We start from the raw sequence: 21208 nt of genomic DNA, 5'->3' as shown, positions 1-21208 counted from the left end.
GGAGAGAGAGGAAAGTGACATCTAAATTCAATCCAGAAAGAAGAGTTTGCCAGAAGAAGGGGAGGACTGGGAGAAAAGAGGAATTAAGAGGAATCATCTGCATTCCATAGGCCAGGGGCAGCTAGTGACGGCTGGGGCAAGAAGTGCTGGGTGTGTGTGTGTGGTGGTGTGTGTGTGTGGCCATGGAGATGAGAAGCTGAAGCTACATTACTAAGTAGTAGGAGTCGGATCACCAATGGCCCTGAGACGGTTTTAAGCAGTTTGAACCTTACTTCTAGGACAGTGGGGAGCCACTGCAGTACTTAAGACAAGCAGATTTGTGAATTAGGAAGATCCCTTAGGCGTAGGGTGGAGAACAGTCTGGAAGGAGTCAGGCAGAATCCAGGCAAACAGTGAAGACTCCAATCCAAGTAGTCCAAAGGCCAGCATTTGGAAATTGTGAACGCTTTTTAAAGTCCATTTGGGGGAAGGAATGAAAGAGAACAGACAGGACTCCTAAGCCCTTCACCTTCTGTCCAGGGCAAGACATTAAATTTATTTTAAAACTACAGTAATTAAGGGAGTGCTAATAGCGCAGAAATGGTACAGGCAGACGGGTGGAACAAAGTCAAGAAATAAGCCCAAGTATATATGGAAATTTAGGTTATGATAAAGATGGCAAGCAGAATTGCTTTAAAAAATAATTAGGCTTTCATCATAACTAACAACAAAATTAATTCTAGATAAAGATATAAATGTGCAAAATAAAAGCAGGTAAAGACCATTATGAGGCACTTACAAAAGAAGAAAAGCAAACGCTCAATAAACAAAGATACCAATTTTTACCCAGAAGATTGGCAAGAATGAAAAAAAAAGTTCATAATATTCAGGGGCAGTGAGATTAGAGGGAAATCAGGATCCTTCTACTACACTGGTAAAAATGTATAAAATTGGTATGCCCTTTCTGGAAGACAATTTAAAAAATATAAATCAAGCCCTTGAAAATGTGCATGAAGTTTGAACTAGAAACTCCATTCTTAGGAATTTATTATGTATGTACAATGGTGGCAACTGCAATATTTTGAGTAATAAAGATATCGGTGACTACCAAATGGTCCTGCCAGAGACGATGAAATACTATAGGGTCATTTAATGTAAAGATGCAGGACTATTTCAGTGGCATGGAAAGACATTCACAATATATTGGTAAGTGAATCAGTAAGGTTATGAAACTGTGGAAATTACAACTCTCTGATATATATTTACAGACCAAAAAAAGAGAAATTTATATAGAACTATTAACAGTCATTTTCTCTAGTGTTGAGCTTATGGGAGGTTTCTGGGGTTTTTCCTGTGCTTTCTGAAATTTTCTTGCCATGAGTACATTGCTTTTATTTATTTATTTTTAATTTTTTAATTTTTTTTTAAAGAGAGATAAAGATACAGATAAAGATAGATAGATATAGAGAGAGACATCAATTTGTTGTTCCACTTATTTATGCATTCATTGGTTGATTCTTGTATGTGCCCTGACCAGGCAATGAACCCACAACCTTGGCGTATCAGGACGATGCTGTAACCAAATGAGCTACCCAGCCAGGGCTACATATTGCTTTTATAATCATAAAAACGTAAAACCTCTTCTCCCTTTTCAAGGAAATGTCAAGAACAACAGTGATGGTGGAGTTAATAACTCAAGAGAATGTGGGAAAGAGCAAGTGCCTGTATCACATTCCAAGTCATTAACAGTGCTAGCTATACAGTCTCTTCTCTGTGGATTCAAGAAAAAAACCGACACAGAAAAACTCTTTCTACCACCAAACCTCGAAAAAGGAATGAAAATCCTTGTCTGGAGAACCAGCAGTATTACTGCATAAATTACAATATATTTTACACTTCAGTTGCATAGATAATATAGACACTTAAACCACACTTTCACACTCAATCCCCATATCATGCCTGCCATTTATCAAACCGTGCCAAATATCTCAACCAGTACAACTCAGCTGAAAGAAACAAGGTTTTCTCTTGTGTAGGACTATGGCACATCTATACAAATCCTCATGGCACTCTCTGTTTTTTCACTTATAAAACAACAAGAAGCTGTTTCAGGTATCTAACCTTGTATATCAAGTCCAGCATGTAATAACATGGTGGGGGCTGTTTTCACAATAATCTAAACTCTAACAATAAATGCCACCTTAGTTTTATAATGTATAGTTTTCTAATATTCTTTTGTGCACACTAACATATAGTCTTAAAAAGACCATATTTAGTGGAGGAGTAGGCATTTTTACTATTATTATTATTATTATTATTCCTACTTACACAGATTAGAGAAGTTACAATCAGAGGAGTTTATTGCCCCAGGGGTTTCATGGTCAATGGGCCACAAGGCCACAAATTCAGATTCATGTTTTGCTTTCACGATGATATTTTTTCTACTTCTACAAATGACAGTTTTAATGAGAAATACTGGAGTTGACCAATTTTATTCTTCTGCCATGTACATAATAAAGAATTTTAAAATTATGAAGCTCATAAAGTTCAGTCTCCTCACCTTATTGACAAAGAAACTAACGCCCAGGGAGAGTAAGTGACTCTCTTCACATCTCCACAGTCATTAGCAGAATGGGGCCAGACCTCGGGTCCTCTACATCTAATCTAGGGTTCATTTTGCGATAGAGAGAGCCTGAGGACCGGACCCTATAGCCGTAACGATTTATAGAGCATTTTCACATACATTTTGTTCCCACAATAACCCTGTGGTGGGGCATTCTTATTTATTTCTCCTTTTATAAAAGGGTAACTGTTACTTGGAGAACTGAAGTAACTGAACTTTCATATGCAAAGCCCAAGGCTCTCATACCTGAGGCCACAGCTTTCCTGCTCTGAAGTCAAGGCTGGAATGTGTTTTCTGTAATTCCTCTCAATTCAAAGGTACTCGTTGCTGAAAAAGTTTTGGAGACTCAAAATGATATAACAATCTTATGAAAAGATTCAGGAATTGTATGACAATTATCTTCCAAAAAGTATCCTTTGGTTCATTATTTCTTCTCAAAGCATTAGCTTTCTACCGATAATTAAAAATTAAACTCAGAGAATAATGAGAGCTTACCACTGTTTAGTTTAGCAAGAAATGCCACAGGGCTCTGATCCAGGTGACCCTTTGTATCACTAATACCAGGACGCTCACAGCGTGAGTGGAAATCATCAATGTAAGCGTCTAGGGCTTCGGAGGCCGAGGCATAGGGCTTTTCTTTATATTGGATGGAACCGTCAGTATTAAAGGAGATGCTGGTGAGGGTTGGAAGAGAAGGTTCAGAAGTGCTCAAGAGATGTTTCTTAACTGACTTTGCCATGGCTTTCTCAAAATGGGCTGCCATGTCCGTTCATCTTTTTAAAAACTCTAAACAGAAAAAGGTATACAAGATTTCTGTTAAATAGAAATGGATAACAATACAGAATCCTTGCTAACCCTTGCGTCCTGTGTATTTACTGTTTACAAATAAAGTTACTTTTTATCTGCCTTTATATGCTGCATGTATTGAGCTCAGAAGCAATGTTTGTTGATTGACAGTTTCACTCACATGGCCACAAGTGTAAACTGCACTTTAGGCACAGATTAGGGAATTAACAACATAAGCCTTGCCAGGGTAAGGCATAAAATAGAGGGGTGGCTTTCCTTTGGCTTTGGTTTTACTCAATTAAGTGAGTAGTTCTGGAATCTTGAGGTATTTGTATTTGCTACATTCAGACAGGACAAGCCTCCAGAATCATCCCATAGTTTTAATCTCACACCCGGGCTCATCCCGCTGCTGGGACAGGGAAAGTCATGGATGAGAGTCAGCAGCAGGCTGAAGCGAGTGCTGGAAGGCGCAGGATTTCGTGGGGGACGCTGGGTCCTCGAATCCTCTGCCACTCTGACCCCGGTGCAAGAATTCATCCTGCACCCACCACTTACTCTCCATGATAACTATAAAAAGGACCAGTTCCCTAATTTTCAAGATGAGGACACAGGGGCACGTGGAGATTGAGTAATCTGTCCGAAGCTACGGAGCAGGGAAACTATAGCCACGGCTGAGCTGCAGTGGTGGGATCCCGAGCTCGCCCTCAGTCGTTTCTGCACCAGGCCCCCAGCTGGAGCTGCCCTATGACCTGTGGGCTCTAAATGTCGGCCACAGCTAGGGTGCCGCCCGTGTCTGCCAGGGTTGGGTGCCTAAGTTCTGCGGTCTCTCATTTCTCCAAGAGTATTCATTAGGATGTGCAGGAGAAGTGCCATTTATTTGATAAGAATATATACCTAAGTGCCAAAGAAAGAGTACTCACTTTTTTAGGCCAAGGAAATTTGAATGGACATGTTGCAGTTTCAGAATGCTACATTATATGACATCATAATACCCAAAATTTCTACCTGTGGAGTATTTTTTAGTGCCCCATAATGTAATGGAGTTATACAGAGGCCTTTGAGAACCAGAAGAAAAACTCGGGGTCATCTTCCCACGAAAACATCCACTGGCAGACACAACGCAATGGGTTCTGGGTGCCGGCAGCTCGCCCGTGGTCCCCTGCATCTGAACCCTAGGTTCAGAATTTTTGTCTAATGAAAGTGGTAGATGTGGGGAGAAAGGAAGCGAAGGAAGGATAGCTAGAAAAAGAAGATCCTTACTAGAGACGGAATGAACTAACCTGTTATCACAAATTCTTAGAGATATAATGATAAAATATCTTTGACTCTAAAGGCCCAGCTCAAAAGGCACTTTTTTTGTAGATCATGAGCATGGTCCCCTTCTTCCTCCTCTGGATTTGTCTTTACAAGTTAGAAGGAACGGGGGGGGGGGGGGAACGGGTCATTGGGGAGAAAAAGGGACATCTATAATACTTTAAACAAACAAAAAAAAATTAAAAAAAAATTAGTTACTGTTACAGACAGTGGGCTTCAGAAGGAGGGAAGCGTGGGCTAGTCTCAGTTCTGCCGGTCAGCAGCTGTGTGCCTCAATCCCTCCCTCACACGTGATTTCCTCACTTTTAATTCTGTGTAGTAATACTGAGCTCCTGGGGTGGATGTGTTTGATCTTCTTCTGCTTTGCCCCAGGATGGCCATATCAGGGCTAAGATACTGAAATACTTTCAAAGCAGCTGGGAAAAGCTGCTGCTCACCATGTGCATCCACTGCGCACCCCCACCCCCCGAACCCACCAGTGTCTTCTTGCCACCCCAGCCCTGATCCGCTTCAGCCAGAAGCCCTCAGACCTTCCCATGATCTGGCAACTTAATAGATACTGTCTGGCTCTGTAGGGCTCTTCTCCAGGCGATGGCCAATGTGTATCCTGTCCAGTCCTGTCTGAACCCACAGATTGCTAATGCTCTGAACATGATCCCCGAGAGGACATGGTATACAGTAAGTGCCCATGGTTTTCCTTTCCTCCCCCTGAGGCTCTGGCCCTCCCTTTTCATTTCTACTGTGGTTTGACCTATAGGAGCGCCGTGTACATGTCTGCTTCCCTCTCCAAGCTCAAGCCAAACAAGGAATGGTGGGTATCCCTCCTCCTGCCCTGGTTTTCCAGCCCATGGTAGCTGCTCCATACATGTTTGTTGAATTTCAGCCAAAATGTTCCTTTCAATATAAAATGCCGGTGTGATGACTGCAGTCAGGAAAATGTTCTGAAAGATCAAGTCCTTTCGGTTCATTAGTAGGTGCTGAGAAATAACAAAACAGGAGAATAAAATAATGTGCCCAAGTCCAGGATTTAATGAGAGAAGGCTGAATGCACAGAGCAGAAGAGCTGATGAGGGAATTGGGGAGCTTCTCATCTACGCTGGAATATTTCTGAGGTTCACTTAAGGCAAATCTTTATCACCAAACTGTTCAACGCGTATCCACAGCTTAAAGTCTAATGTTAAGTGAATAATTAAAGGCATTTTCTGGGCCACCTAATTGCATGAATAGTACTGTAAAGGAAGCCTAATAACTATCTCTAAAACAACACAGAGGGGAAAATCAACGCCTAAGATATACGTCGAGAATCCTAATAAAACAAGCTTATTTTGTGACTTTGATTTTGTCATACGCAGAGCAACATGTAAACTCATTCTCTTGGTTTTTTTCGCCATGTGGACTAACAGGGGCTAAGCAAAGAAAGAGATGAATACCTGTGTCCTTTACAAAGCAAGACCATACGCAATAACTAAGAAAGAAAACAGAATCAATACGTTGCCTAATCGTAAATCAAATAAAATGCAGATTGTTTGGATATTTCCCCTGGCAATTTCTTGTGTGAAGCTGGTCTCATTCAATTCTCTTTGAGAGCATTTTTAAAAATGTATTCAATCTATAACCTCCTCAGATCACATCCATGTGCCAAGAGGCCACCGACTCATGAAGAACATAGATAGGTGATTACAAACAGGGGGACTAGAGAAAGCCATCAGCTCCCGTCTCCCTTATTGCCTTAGGTTAAACCAGACTCAATCACAGAAGCCGAGTCCCTCAAGCCTGAGCAGAGAAAAACGTTCAGAGATTGGCACACAGTTTCTTTCTCTCATTCAATTCAATTAGGCACACAATTATTGACCGCCAGTGTGCAAGGAACCGTGCTAAGCGCTGTACAGGGATGCAGTGATGGACAAGACATTATTTCCCTCCCAAGGATCTGGTAGTCCAGCAGGAAAAATAAAAGTAGCATATAAATGATTACAGCCCAAGGAAAGGCATGCTGAGCGCCACCGAGCACCCCCGAGGGTGGCTGGCACACAGAGAGGAGAGAAAGCACTTCTGTTCAGTGGACTTGGGGAAAGTTTAACTTTAGACAGGGTATTTAAACTAGGACTTGCAAAAGAGGTAGGTTTCAGACACACTGAAATAAGGAAAATGGATATGGTAAGAATTAGGAACAGCATAATCAAAGACGTTGAAAAAGAAAAGCCACATACATATATAGATAGAGAAATAAATCCGATTTACTTGGGCTGTCAGGTAGAGAGAAAAGAGGCTGGAAACACTGTGTTCCACGCTGTATAGGCCAAAGTTGTGAGTTTTAGGGCTAGGCATTATATATATTTAACAGAAAAGGAAAAACCGAGCCTCAGAAAGCCTTTAGAATGCTCTAAGGGAGTCTACCAGTGAGCAATAGATACGAGACTTAAAGCTTCAAAGCTCCTATTTTTCCACCACACCCGCGTCCATCTCTGCCATCTCCCCCAACAACGGCTGAGTGAAGGAAACCCAGGGTCTCCTGGCGACTCCTTCTGCAAACAGCACGGTGGTCAGCCCTGAGCCCAAGTGAGAGTATCCCACCCACCTGCGCAGCTCCTGGAACTCCACGCCCAGTTTAAACCACTGATAAAATAATGCTTGTAAAAGACTCCTTGGGTAAGATTCCCTTCTTTTTTTCAGCCGAGTCGTATTCCACTGTGTAAATGTCCCACAGCTTTTTTTATCCACTCATCTACTGATGGGCACTCGGGCTGCTTCCAGATCTTGCCTATTGTATATAATGCTGCAATGAACAGAGGGGTGCGTATATTCTTTCATATTGGATATATTCCCAGAAGCAGAATCATGGAACCCTGCATAATTTTGTTAACCAGTGTCACCCCAATAAATTCAATAACAAGGAAAAACAAGACAAAACAAATAAACAAGCAAACATAAAAGGCTACTTGGGTCATCAGGGCAATGGGATACCTTGCTGGTCCAAGTCCACCTCCGCCAGGTCTCAGAATGCTGGAGGGAGACGAGGGGCATCAGGACAGAGTTTTTTCATCTTGAGGGCTCTGTCCAAGAAACTCAGGAAGCAAATAAAGCGTGTTTTACTAGAGAGATATTATCCAGTCTGGCTCTGAGAAAATTTTGAGCTCTTGAACACCAAGATATGAACATGCTGTGTTTTGGAATTTGAGTTTTGGAAGCATGCAGCTAGTGAGATGCAACTTACATGTTATCAGTAGAAAGGACGTAATGGAAAATACTTCACAAATTGTCTCAATCACCAGACACAAGCAATACCTTCTTTGAGAGAGCTTACACATACCAGTCACTATTATTAACTATTCAGAGTTTAGGCCACAGGCTGATCTTCATTATCAAGAAAGAATTAAAGAAGAAACCAATGTTTGAAACACATAGGACATTACAGGCCACAGATAATCTCTTGAAATTGGTCTGCTGGTAATTTGGTACATAGAATGCCAAGAGCACAGACATAACAGGGGCTACCCTTGTGTTTGTAGCTTTGGGTATGTAAATATCTGAGATTAACAGAATATTGCAGGGGTGTGTAGTGCTCTTTGACAAACTCAACTGGCAATCCCTATACACTTGAGGATGAAACACTTCCCTCAAACTACAGTCCCTCATTTATTCAACAGTTACTTATTGTAAATGCAGAAAGGTCATACAGATCAGAGGTCAGGGGCCTGGCTCTGGTACCACCCCAACCAGCCTCAAATTGAGCAGCATGAATTTGGGCAGACTCCTTCTTTGTCCCTAAACTTCCTCATCTGTAAAATGGGCATGGCAATAAGAGCCAACTCAGCACTGTTGTGAGGATAAAAGGGGATATTATGGGTCACACTTATAACGATGCCTAATATAGATGGAAAGTGCTCAGTAAGTGTAGTGAGTAGTTGTTATTATCATTGCCTAGTATGTGTTATCTTCACTGCCTTGTATGTGTTAGTATTTATTACCTACGTGTCCTCTTGCTAGAACACTCATTTTCCATCGGCGTGTGTATACTTTGTGGTATTCGGGGACCCTACCATGCCCAGTCACACAGCGTGCGGCAACTCTGGAGTATTAAGCATCAAAATACGAAACCTAGAATTTCATTCACTGTATCCACTAATCTCCTTAAATTCACATCCTATAGATGAAAGGATTATACTCTAGCAGGATCGATACTTGATTCATTTCACATCCTAGAATCTTCTCTACAGCCCAGGAGAGCCTGAGGCTTGAGGAGAGGCATCAGCAAAATTTAAATTATTTCCTGAATCTTAAGCTTTAAGAGCGATTGTGTTCTGCTCTAGGGACTGCTTTTCTTCCTGTCATTTGGCTTTTTTCCACCTCCAACATTTTCAATTTCTCTTTATTTCCAAATCAGAATACAATTATTGTGATTTTTTTTTTAATGTGGATATAAGCGCTTCAGCAAAAATAGCTGCCAAAAGACTTTAAAAGATGTTATTCACTTTAATATCCCATGACTAATTGGGGGAAAACAGAAAACAAGCATATTAGGATCCTATCTGCAGGCTGGAACCATCCGCTGCCACCCCGGCAACGCGGTAAGTAGAGGTTGACAACGCCAGATAATGAGGAAAAATATTCTTTTGCTTGGGAGACATCTCTAGGGGCATAATTTTAAGGAGGAGTAAGGCGGAGCTTTTACTCATTTTTTCCAAACTAAATAATACCATCCATTGCTTCCGAACACACTGTTTTTATTCAGAAAAAAATGTTAGCATCAGGAAGGGAGCGCGTGGGCTGCCCAGCTCCACTCCCCACTGTGACACATGCCAGGTTTGGGAGCTTTCTCACAGAGGGCGTGGCATCTGGAAATCATTGTGAGAAAAATTAAAATCCTAGGAAGCCAGTGGGGTTCAGGGATCATGTTTAAATTCAGTGGAAGAGAAGTATTCCACCTTGGGGGAAAGGTGATCATTTTTCTTAATGAAATCAGATGATGTGAAACAAATTCCTGGTCTATTACCTGGACTCCTAGATGCACATCCCGCAATAGGAGCTTCGGAGGGAAACGAGGAAAACAAGGAGACAGTGATTCCCCTTTTCGGGGAGGAAACGTGCTGGGCCTCCCTTGGCCTTCTGGCCATTAGGGTTAGGGTGTCGGTAAGCAGACTCAATGACAAGTGACAAGAGCAGCCTCTGCAGAGAGGGTGCTGAGGCCAGGGTCTCGGTGGTGAGTGGATGTGCCCCGCCCTCAGCTTGCCATGTGCTTGTCCCCTCTGTGACCAAAACTGATTTGATGAATGAGAAGTCCAGCCTTTCCTCTTAGAATCTGATAAAAGATTTCTACTCCAGGGGCTCTTACTTGGGACTCTTGCTTCAGGGCCTGTGTAGGCCTCACAAATGGAGAAAGGCCTAGGTGGGGATGTTGAAACAGGCTATAGCTTTTCATTTCTAGTGTGTCTGATCTATAAAGGAGGAGTGCCAGTTGCTTTACTTGAAAGGTTCCAGAGATAAAGAAGACTATTTTTAAAAAAGTCCAACACTGAAGTGTTTTAATTTGGTTGTTCTGGGATGAATCCTGTTGTGCTCACTATTACATTGTGGCAGGAAAGCTGTGGCTGGTGAATGGGTGATGGCATTGCCAGGCTTGGTAAGAGCTAAATCCTTGGGCTCCTTGATACTGATTTCTAAGTCACAGGCTTTCAGTTTCCACATACAATTTTCACTGAGTTTGTAAATTTAAAAGGGATTAAAAAACCAAATCTCTTTGCCACAAGTATTAATATGCAATCAATCTAATTAATACCTTACTAAAACTTTAAAAACATCAGTTTTGAGGTGAACACCAGGTACCTATAATGAGGTACTTTATAAACTTTAGGTGCCCTGTAAGCTGGACAGCTCACCTTTTCACAAGATATTTAGCAATTTTGCACTAGCCCACCAATCTCCTGAACATACCACCTAGAGTGAGTACTACTTTGGAAACAGACTCAGGAAACCATCTAGCCTCTCTGGGTCAGCAATTCCTTCATGTGTTAACCTGTTGCACTAGAAGAGAAGCTTCATCCCAGTGTTACCTTTTCTTCGGCTTCTTGTAAACCTCAATCTGCCATGTCAGCATTTATGTCACCATGAGGATACTGAACCCAGGAAACTGTTGATCTGCACTAGACCTGAAGAAAGAAACTATTTGCTCTAAGATTTTGGCATAAAAATTAAGAGCTGGTTCTTTGAAAAGATAAACAAAATTGACAAACCTTTAGTTAGGCTCACCAAGAAAAACAGAGAGAGGACTCAAATAAAATCAGAATACAAGAGGAGATATTACAACTGATACCACAGAAATACAAAGGATCATAAGAGACTAATACAAACAATTATATGACAACTAATTGGACAACCTAGAACAAATGTATAAATTCCTAAAAACATACAACCTACCAATTCTGAATCATGAGAAATAGAAAATCTGAACAAACCAATTATTAGTGAGGAGATTAAATCAATAATCAAAAACTTCCTAACAAAGGGAAGTCCAGGACGAGATGGCTTCACTGGTGAATTCTACCAAACATTCAAGAAGAATTAACACTAATCCTTCTCAAAATCTGCCAAAAAATGGAAGAGGAGGGAACGATTTCAAGTTCGGCATTACCCTGATGCCCAAACCAGATAAGGGGACACACACACACACCCCCCCAAAAGGAAGACAATTACAGGCCACTATCCCTGATGAACACAGATGCAAAGGTCCTCAACAAAACACTAGTAAACCAAATACAACAATTCATTAGAAGGATCACACACCATGATCAAGTGGGATTTATTCCAGGGATGCAAAACTGGTTCAACATCCACAAATTCGACAATGTGATACAACACATTAACAATATGAAGGATACAAATCATATGATCAACTCAGTAGATGTGGAAAAAGCATTTGATAAAATTCAGCATCCATTTATGATAGATAGAAACTCTCAACAAAGTGAGTATAGAGGAAACATACCTCAACATAATAAGGGACATATATGACAAATCCACAGTTACCATCATACCCAAGAGCAAAAAGCTGAAAGCTGTTGTTCTAAGATCAGAAACAAGACAAAAACGCCCAGTCTCATCACTTTTATTCAACACAGTATTGGAAGTCCTAGACGGAGCAATTGGGCAAGAAAAAGAAATAAAATCATCCAAATTGGAGAAAAAGAAGTAAAACCATCACTGTTTACAGATGACATGTTATTATATGTAAAAAACCCTAAAGACTCACCAGAACACCATTAAAACCAATAAGTGAATTTAGTAATGTTGGAAGACACAAAACCAATTTTCAAAAACTGTTGTTTCTATACACTAATAATGAGCTATCAGAAAGAGAAATTTTTTTAAATCCTGTTTACAACTGTAGCAAAAAGAATAAAATACCTAAAATGAATTTAACCAAGAAGGTAAAGATACACAGAAAACTATAAGACATTAAGAAAAGAAATTGAAAAAGACACAAATAAATGGAAAGATACTCTGTGTTCACAGATTAGAAGAATTAATATTATTAAAATGTTCCTACTACCCAAAGCAATAAACAAACAATGCAATCCTTATCAAAATTCCAATGACATTTTTCACAGAAGTAGAGCAAACAATCCTAAAATTTGTATGAAACCACAAAAGACCCTGAATAGCCAAGGCAATCTAAGAAGGAAGAACAAAGCTGGAGGCATCAAGCTCCCTGATTTCAAACTATACAACAAAGCTAAGTAACTAAAACAGTATGGTACTGGCATGAAAAACGTTTAAATCACTAAAACAGAATAGAGAGCCTAGAAATAAACCTATGTATATACGGTTAATTAATTTATGACAAAGGAGCCAAGAATATACAATGAGGAAAGAACAGTCTCTTCAATAAATGGTGTTGAAAAACCTGGAGAGTCACATGCAAAATCTGAAACTCGACCACTATCTTACATCAAACACAAAAATTAACTCAAAATGAATTAAGGCTTGAATGTACGACCTCAGTACATAAAATTTCAAGAAGAAAACATAGACAATAAGCTCCTTCATATAGGTATTAGTGATTTTTTAAGTCTGACACCAAAAGTAAACAAGTAGGACTACATCCAACTAAAAAGCTTCTGTACAGCAAAGAAAACCATCAACAAAATAAAAAGCTCAACTACTGAATGGAAGAAAATATTTGCAAATCATATACCTGATTAAGCGGTAATATCCAAAATATATAAAGAACTCATGCCTGGTCTGCATGACACAGTGGTTGAGTGTCGACCCATGAACCAGGAGATCGAGGTTCAATTCCCAGTCGGGGCATGTGCCTGGGTTGAGGGCTCCATTCCCAATGGGAGGCCTGCAGGAGGCAGCCAATCAATGACTCTCTCATCATTGATGTTTCTTTTTTTTTTTTTTTTAATATATCTTTATTGATTTCAGAGAGAGGACAGGAGAGGGAGAGAGAGAGAGAGAAACATCAATGATGAGAAAGTCATTGATCGAGCCCACAACCTGGGCATGTGCCCTGACCAGGAATCGAACCCGATCGCCCGGATCCTAGGTCGATGCTCAACCGCTGAGCCACACCCGGCCGGGCTCATCATTGATGTTTCTATCTCTCTCTCCCTCTCCCTTCCTCTCACTGAAATCAATAAAAACATATTCAAAAAGAACTCACATACTCAATAGCAAAAAAACAAACAATCTGATTCAAAAATGGGCAGAAGATATAAATACACATTTTTTCTAAAGAAGACATACAGATGGTCAATAAGCACATGAAAAGATGCTCAACATCATTAATCATCAGGGAAATACAAATCAAAACCACAATAAGATATAATTTCACACCTCTCAGAATGGTTATTATAAAAAAAAGATAAGAAATAACCTGTTGGTGAGGATGTCGAGGAAAGGGAACCTTTGTGCACTGTTGGTAGGAATGTAAATTGATGCCAATACTATGGAAAACATTATGGAGGTACCTGAAAAAATTAAAATAGAACAACTATATCACCCAGCAATTCCACTTCTGGGTATTTTATCCAAAGAAAAGGAAAACATGAACTGAAAAGACATATGTATCCCTATGTTCATTGCAGCACTATTTACAATAGTCAAGATATGGAAACAACCTCAGTGTACACAGATGGATGAGTGGCTAAAGAAATTTATATATACATATATAAATTAATTCATATACATATGTGTGTGTATATATATATTCAACCATAAAAATGAATGAAATCTTGCCATTTATGACAACATAGATGGACCTTGAGGGATTTATGCTTAGAGATGTAAGTCAGAGAAAAACAAAAACTGTATAATCTCTCTCATATGTGGAAGCTAAACAACAAATAAACAAAAACCCAAGCTCATAGATATAGAGAAAATAATGGTGGTAGCCAGAGGCAGGGGGTCAGGGGTGAAAGAAATGGATGAAGAAGGTAAAAGGTATAAATGAACAAATGAATGAATGAATGAATGAAGTCAGATCTACTATACACCCCATCGAAGATAATGCCTGCCAGAAATATCACTGCAATTCAGTAGACTGTGTCATGCGCACACACAGAATTCCTCCTGCTCTTGCCAAACACATAGCAATGAAAATTAAAAATGAAATGAAGGGAGCATAGCCACACTTAAAAGCAAGGTAATTTATGTGTGGACCAAACTTTAAACTGGTAAGGTACACCCTAGTGGTTTGGAATGGGACACCAGGCTCAGGACTGGGCACAGACTGTAGTGGCCTGAGGTGCACAGGCTCAGGGAGAACAGGACTAAGAGCCCTTGACATGCAGGAGTCAATGGGTGTGGGGGTCACTGCATGAGGCAGCGAGCTAGAGAGGGTATTCATGCCAGTGAGCAGAAGCTGAAAATGCTGTGATCACTGCCCAGGACTGTGATCCCTGCTTAACTGAGGCAGAGAGATGAGCAGAGCTACCAGGCTCCAAACCTAGGTCTTAGATTTAAACTCTCTGAGACATTCACATGAAGATCTGTTTGTTCATGGTGATTCCCAGACGACAGAAGGAGACAACTACAAAGATTTTGAACAAGGAGAGGTGATCATAAAGGAAAGAAAAAGAAATTCAAAAATCAAAACAACAAACCACAACAAGAACAGCCAAACCAAAACTTCCACCTAAGAAACTTGCGAATGAAATGCTTAATTCAGTACCAAGGTGAATGCAACAAGTGCCAAAAATATAATGACAAAAATATAAGGCCAAGTCCTACAGAGGAGGTGGAACTTGAACCAGGCTTGTAGGAAGAAGTTTTGGAAAGGGAGGGAAGGAAGAGGCACTTTATGAAGGAGAAAGATCTTATGCAAAACCATGAGAGTTGCAAGTGGAACGGTGCTGGTTTTCTGGAAGGCACTGGAGGGATGTCGAGAAGGTTGGGGACAGTGGGAGGGGGAGACACGCTTTATAAACTGAGATGGGGCCAAACTATGGTGATGCCCAAGTGCCAGGAAGAGAAGCCGAATTTGATTTGTGAACAATGCCTGGCAGCACAGGACAGGATGGGATGAGCGAGACGACAGAGTTGCACAGGGCAGGGCGGAGGGGGAAGTGGAGGCCGTCGGACATTCTGAAGGTGTGACAGTCGCTAAGATGTGAAATGATGACGTCTGGCCCATAATGATGCAGTAAAAACGGAAAGGGATGTTTTGAAGGTAGACTTCCTAAGTAACAGATTGAGTCAGCCACGGGGGACATACAAGAGAGAAAATGTAAATATCTCAAGCCTGGGAGGCTAGTGCCATTAAAGCAATGGTGAAAATTCAAAAAGGCATTCCCTCGGGGGAAAAAAGAGAAAAAATCTACTCCAGTCATGCTGCTTTTCACATTCTTTCTCTATTTTATTGTCTATTTTTAGATACTGTAAGCAGGAAGATGGAGGAAACGGAGGCTGCCTAGGTACCCGTCATCAAGATTTAACAAAAGGTTACATGTTGTCAAAATTGCATCCGATATTTTTAGATAAATAAAGTGCTGCACATACAGTTACAGACCAACATCTCCGTCTCATCTCCCTCCCTCGGCCCCCAGAGGCAACTGCGGTCCTCATGGGGGTGTTTTGTCCTTGGGCTGTCGACGTTTTTATACTTTTCCTGTGGATGGAGGTTCCTACAATATATAGTACTGTTTTGTGTGCCTTAAAAATTCACATAAAATCATTCTGCGTATTTTTGCAAGTTTTTAATTTCCTTTTTCTCATTGTTATGCTTTGAACATGGATTCGTGTTGATACAAGTAGACCTATTTTATTGATGTATCGTATTGGAAGGAAATCAGACACACTGAAGTCAGGTGGGAGACTGGAACTGCGCATGTTGATTGGAGGCCTATGAACACACAGGCAATAACTGACTGTGAGTATGGATCTGCTTTTTTTTTTTTTTTAAATATATCTTTATTGATTTCAGAGAGAGGAAAGGAGGGGGAGAGAGAGATAGAAACATCAATGATGAGAGTCATTGATTGAGCCCACAACCCGGGCATGTGCCCTGACCGGGAATCGAACCCCGATCGCCTGGATCCTAGGTCGACGCTCAACCACTGAGCCACGCCCGGCCGGGCTGGATCTGCTTTTTAGACAAGGGTGAAGCATCAGTTGGACTCCGTTTGTAATGCAATGACCCTTATTGTTGAAAGTCCCATAGCACCAATCGAGATTGATACTCAATAAATGTGTGTTGAATGAATAAAAAATAAATGGATGAATGAACAACTTTTTCCCCAGGGGGATATGCAAGGCACAGCTAGGAAACTGGCAACCACAGACAAAATTTGAACTGTAAGTGAATTTGTTAGCCGACATAGTATTTTTTTGATAGAATCAACATTTTAAAATTGGGAGGTTTCCCATTTAAAGACCAGATCCCTTGGCTTTTATTCCAAAATCTAAATATCTGACAATACCCGCTTGTACTGGCTTGTACTTCTGCCTGGCAACAGTCAAGAGGGGTAGCTGCAGCCACCTTTAATCAAGCCGCATGTCTCCAGCGTGACACCTCTACTTCTATTGACCTTCTGACACCAAGGCCAGTTGTCAGTTACCAGGGATCATTGCTTGACTGTTGTTTTTCCTACAGTAGAAAATATTTCATTGTATCCTAGCCTTTAGGAAAGGGAATAAATACACATGGAACGAGAGGGCCCAGTGTATGATGCAAAATTAGAGAGCGTATTTCTTTGCAAAAGTGAAAACTGGGTCTTTAGGTGTTTAACATGAAAACTGTGTCCAGGTCACACAGTCTCGGTCATGGGGAATGACGTGTATTTATTTACTAAATAAATATTAAATGCCTGGCTGCTAAACCACTTCTGCATTTGGGAGTCACTTTAGTGCCCAATCCTCACGCCAGGACAGAACAGAACATGAGGAAAGGTGATGGGGATAGGTAGGCTTAATGTCTTTAAGTGGGGTGTCCTAGTGGCCAAAAGTGATTCTCTATTTGAGTTTTACTTTGAGTCTGTGCTCCAATAAAATAGTCCTTTCAGTTCCTTTACATCAATAGATTATTTGTATTGAGAAAAATGGTCTTTGATTAGAAAGTAAATGTTTTCCAACTTTAAGAGTAGGGGACTCTGATTAGAGAAGCAGAATCTAAAAGCTGCACCACCCCTCATCTCGCGTTTCTATGAGTTTGAGCTTGTTTATTTCCAGCCTCAACAGGTTTCCTTTCCACCGCATTTTAAAGATACCCCCACATTTAGCATGTTCCAAACTGTCATAATAATCAATAAAATCTTCAGAGATGGCTGAGAGAATGACAATACACAAAGCATGAGAGCCACTTCTTCCAAACAACAGGAGGGACTCTATTTTAGGTGAACTGATTTTATTTTTTAAAATTTGTTTATAGTGGCATTTTAGTTGATTTTAAAGTTAACCCTTAAATGTTTGACAAGGTCATTTGTTCTGAGGATTTAACTTAAATTTTGGTTCTTAGAGAAGCATAAAAGGTATTTAACATTTTGTCAGTGAATAGTTTACAGTCTTCTCTCACCCTGAGAAGGCAATTCCTTCCTGAGAAACTCCAGGGAGGGCAAATTCTCAGGTTTAAAATGTACTTATCAGTAAAGTCAATGGTACATAATTATCTCAACAGTTAATAAACAATACGTATGATGAAAAATGTTTATTCAATTGGCATATTAATGCAAAAACAATGAGAAGTAAAGACAAAAGAAATCAATAATAACAATGGAAACCTATGTACAAGATTATTGCTACTGTTAATTAGCTAATTACTTTGAGAACTTAATGCAGCTGATGCTGACTATGGATCCAGTTGAGGGCTCTCTTGGCAACTAGGAAAGGTCCTTGTAAATGTGAAGAAATGCCTAGTAAGTAAAGTCCGATACTAAATAACTTGAAGTCTTGTTTTCTTGTAATCCACACTTTTATGGAGTTATCTCTGGGGTGTGACTGCAAATGGATAAGCAATCAACTTAAAATCCCTCATTTAAAAAGCAAGCCCTGCTCTAACATTATTGTCCCCTAGATGAGCCTTATATGCCAAGCTCATTCCTACCTCAGGGCCTTTGCACTTGCTGTACCCTTTGTGCAGAACACTCCTCCTTCAGATACTCTCAGATATGGTTTTCATGTCTTAGCTCAACGTTTTCTCATTGGAGAGGCCATCTGTGGCTACCCCATCTCAAAAACTGCTTTTCCTCTCACCTTCTAACCCCACATCCTCTTGTAACTGCCTACATAACACTGAGAGTATGCACTTATTTGTATATTTGTTTATTGTCTCACTCTACTATTAGAAGTCAAGCTCCACAGATGCAGAGACAACACTTGTTTCGTTCATACCTCTGTGAGCCTCACCACCCAGAGCTTTATCTCACATTTAGTAGGTGCTCAATAATATTTATGAATAAAAGAATGAATGAAGCTATCATTTTACATTCCTTTTGGAAAATAAGTTGGCTTTATTTTCTTCAAAACAGACTTTTTTTGGCCTGTGTGATGTTGCTAGAGCAAATTTTTTTTTTCAAAACAAAACACTGAAAAGCTACATTTCTACATGTACATAGTACAGTGTCGCACCATCTTGTGGATGTGGGTGTTAATGTACTATTTCCATTTACAGGCTTCTAAAAAAGAACATATGCACCAGCCTCTGCATGGGTTCCAGTTTAACATACACTGTATAGCTACACTGAACTCAATCTAATAGAACAATCCTTTTTCCTTTCAAATTGTTGTTCATTCTGACAGTGTATCCAGTATGTCCTCTAAACATGGACATTTAAAAGATATATTTCTTGCAGGACCGAGCATTGTACCATATACCCAGTAGGGGCTCAAGAACTGTTAACTCTTGGTGAGTTGTTGCCATGCAATTCTCCTGTAAACTCTCTCTAGTAGAAAAGAAAAAGTTTTGCCTTGCTTTTAGACCAGAAAAATGGTCGTATATAGTACAAATATATCGCAAGTTAACACACAGTTTCTACATGCAAAATAAACAAAGAATTATTTTTCTATTAAAATAATTCTGTTTATATACAAAAGTGACCATCAAAATAAATCGATGTTCATGCTTCTCTAGGGAGAAAACTATATCGATTGTTTCCTATGATTCTCATGTTGGTGCCTAAACTGTGTAAGATTCGCCAGACTCAGCTCAACTATTCTATGGTGAATGGCTGGCTATCTTTGAGGCTAAGGAATCAATCTTGTGTCCTCATTAGAATTTTCTTCATATATCTTCAAATCTTTATTTTGCTATTAAAATGATCTCAAGCATTCATACCCTAAAATAATAGCTAAATATAAAATATTAAAATCGATATCATAACACAGCATACCACCTATTACAAAGATATGCCTACATATTCAAATGAATGGCAATAGCTTAGTGTTAGAATGCTTATCAAATTGTTCCTGTGTCACAGCTAAACATTTAATGCTGTTTGAGGGAAGGAGGAAAATGATTTAATTCAAGAATTATCCTCATTAATATTTTGACTCTTGAATCTATTCCTCAGCTAATGGCCTAGTATCAATCGGTTATTATTAACAAAGGGTCTATTACTAAAACTATACTTATACTGTATAACATTTCAAATGTTTGTATTTTATGGGAACATAACACAACCTGATATTTATATAAAATTTTACAAAGCACTTTCACATACGTTTCTCATAAGCCATTTTCAGTCCACTTTTTCATTTTTCTTTTTCTTTTTAAAATGTTTTTATTGATTTCAGAGAAAGGGAGAGGGAGAGAGATAGAAACATCACTGATGAGAGAGAGTCACTGATCGGCTGCCTCCTGCACGCCCCCCGCTGGGGATCAAGCCCGCAACCCGGGCATGTGCCCTGACTGGGAATTGAACCGTAATCTCCTGGTTCATGGGTTGATGCTCAACCAGTGAGCCACCCCGGCTGGGCAGTCCACTATTTCTTATGGTAACATATACTAGCAAATTTCTATTTTGAGGGAAGATATGTGAAGAGAAGGCTAAATTATTAATTAATTTTATTATCAATTCCATTTCATTTATTTATATTTTTATACTTATTGATTGCCTGATATGTTTTAGGCATTTTGCTAGGTGCTGGGGATACTGAGAGAGCCATGCCCATTACATTAATGACTATTTAGGTTTGGGAAAAGAAATGTATTTTTGCAGAGCACCCAATAAATTTGTGCATGTTTGTGTGTGTATAGTGTATGTGTGTGTGTGTGTATACATATATATATAGCATACAAATTATATACATGTGTGTTACACATATAAACATATATTGTAGATTATACACACGTATATCATCTGAAGTTTTAAAGTCACTAGATATACTCGGAACACAAAAACACTGACATTGAAATGGGTGTTATAAGTTTTAAGAAAATAGAAGCTTAATATGCTCAAATTTCCAGATGTGATTCAAATCCATGACCTATAGAAATTGAGTAATATTGGGGAGAAAAGTGACTTCCATGCAGAATCTGAATGCAGAGTTACCCTTACGTGCAGGAAGCCACCTCTACAGCTGATTTTAACACTCTGTGCTGAACACGACCTATCCAGAGAGTTGAGTTCTGCCTCTGGAGATTTGAGTCTTTTTCTTTATTTAATTCTTACCCAAAGATATTTTTTTGTTATTGATTTTAGAGAGAGAGGAAGGGGCAGAGAAAGAGAGAGATAACAATCGGTTGCTTCCCATACATGCTCTGACTGGGGATCGAACCTGCAACCTTCTGGTGTATGGGATGACCCACCGACCAAGTCAGCCACACCGGCCAGGGCTGGAGATCTGAGTCTTGAGGAGACTTTGCTCATCTAGAATTCCCAATGAAAAAGGTCAACCAAAGTCCCAGAAGTAAATTTCTCAAAGAACAGATATTTCTCTCTGAAACCAAAAACAAATGAAATAAAACTAGCTGTGAGAGCAAGGTCCTGTGGAAATGAAACCCTGGTTAGATTCTGGAAAAACTGGGGAGATGTAAAGGAACCAAAGCAAACCACACGTATTACTACTTTC

The 21208-nt window shown here is 39.9% G+C and overlaps 1 protein-coding gene across 6 annotated transcripts in view; it reads right to left on the bottom strand.

Annotated features, from left to right (window-relative positions):
* Positions 1 to 21208, bottom strand: part of GRIP1 (glutamate receptor interacting protein 1) — a 608331-nt gene that overhangs the window by 200227 nt on the left and 386896 nt on the right. The window contains exon 1 of one of the 6 annotated variants that reach the window (XM_081128669.1): positions 3098 to 3362. The exons of the other annotated variants lie outside the window; for them this stretch is intronic. Within the exon in view, the coding sequence (XP_080984795.1) occupies positions 3098 to 3341 (244 nt within the window). The 5' untranslated portion in view covers positions 3342 to 3362. Of the gene's footprint in view, positions 1 to 3097; positions 3363 to 21208 lie in introns of those variants that run through there. 6 annotated transcript variants of the gene reach the window in all.

This window comes from Miniopterus schreibersii, assembly GCF_964146895.1.
Source record: "Miniopterus schreibersii genome assembly, chromosome: 2".
NCBI lineage: Eukaryota > Metazoa > Chordata > Mammalia > Chiroptera > Miniopteridae > Miniopterus > Miniopterus schreibersii.
The sequence above is the reverse complement of the archived record's forward strand: the minus strand, read 5'-3'. Positions and strand labels throughout refer to the sequence as shown.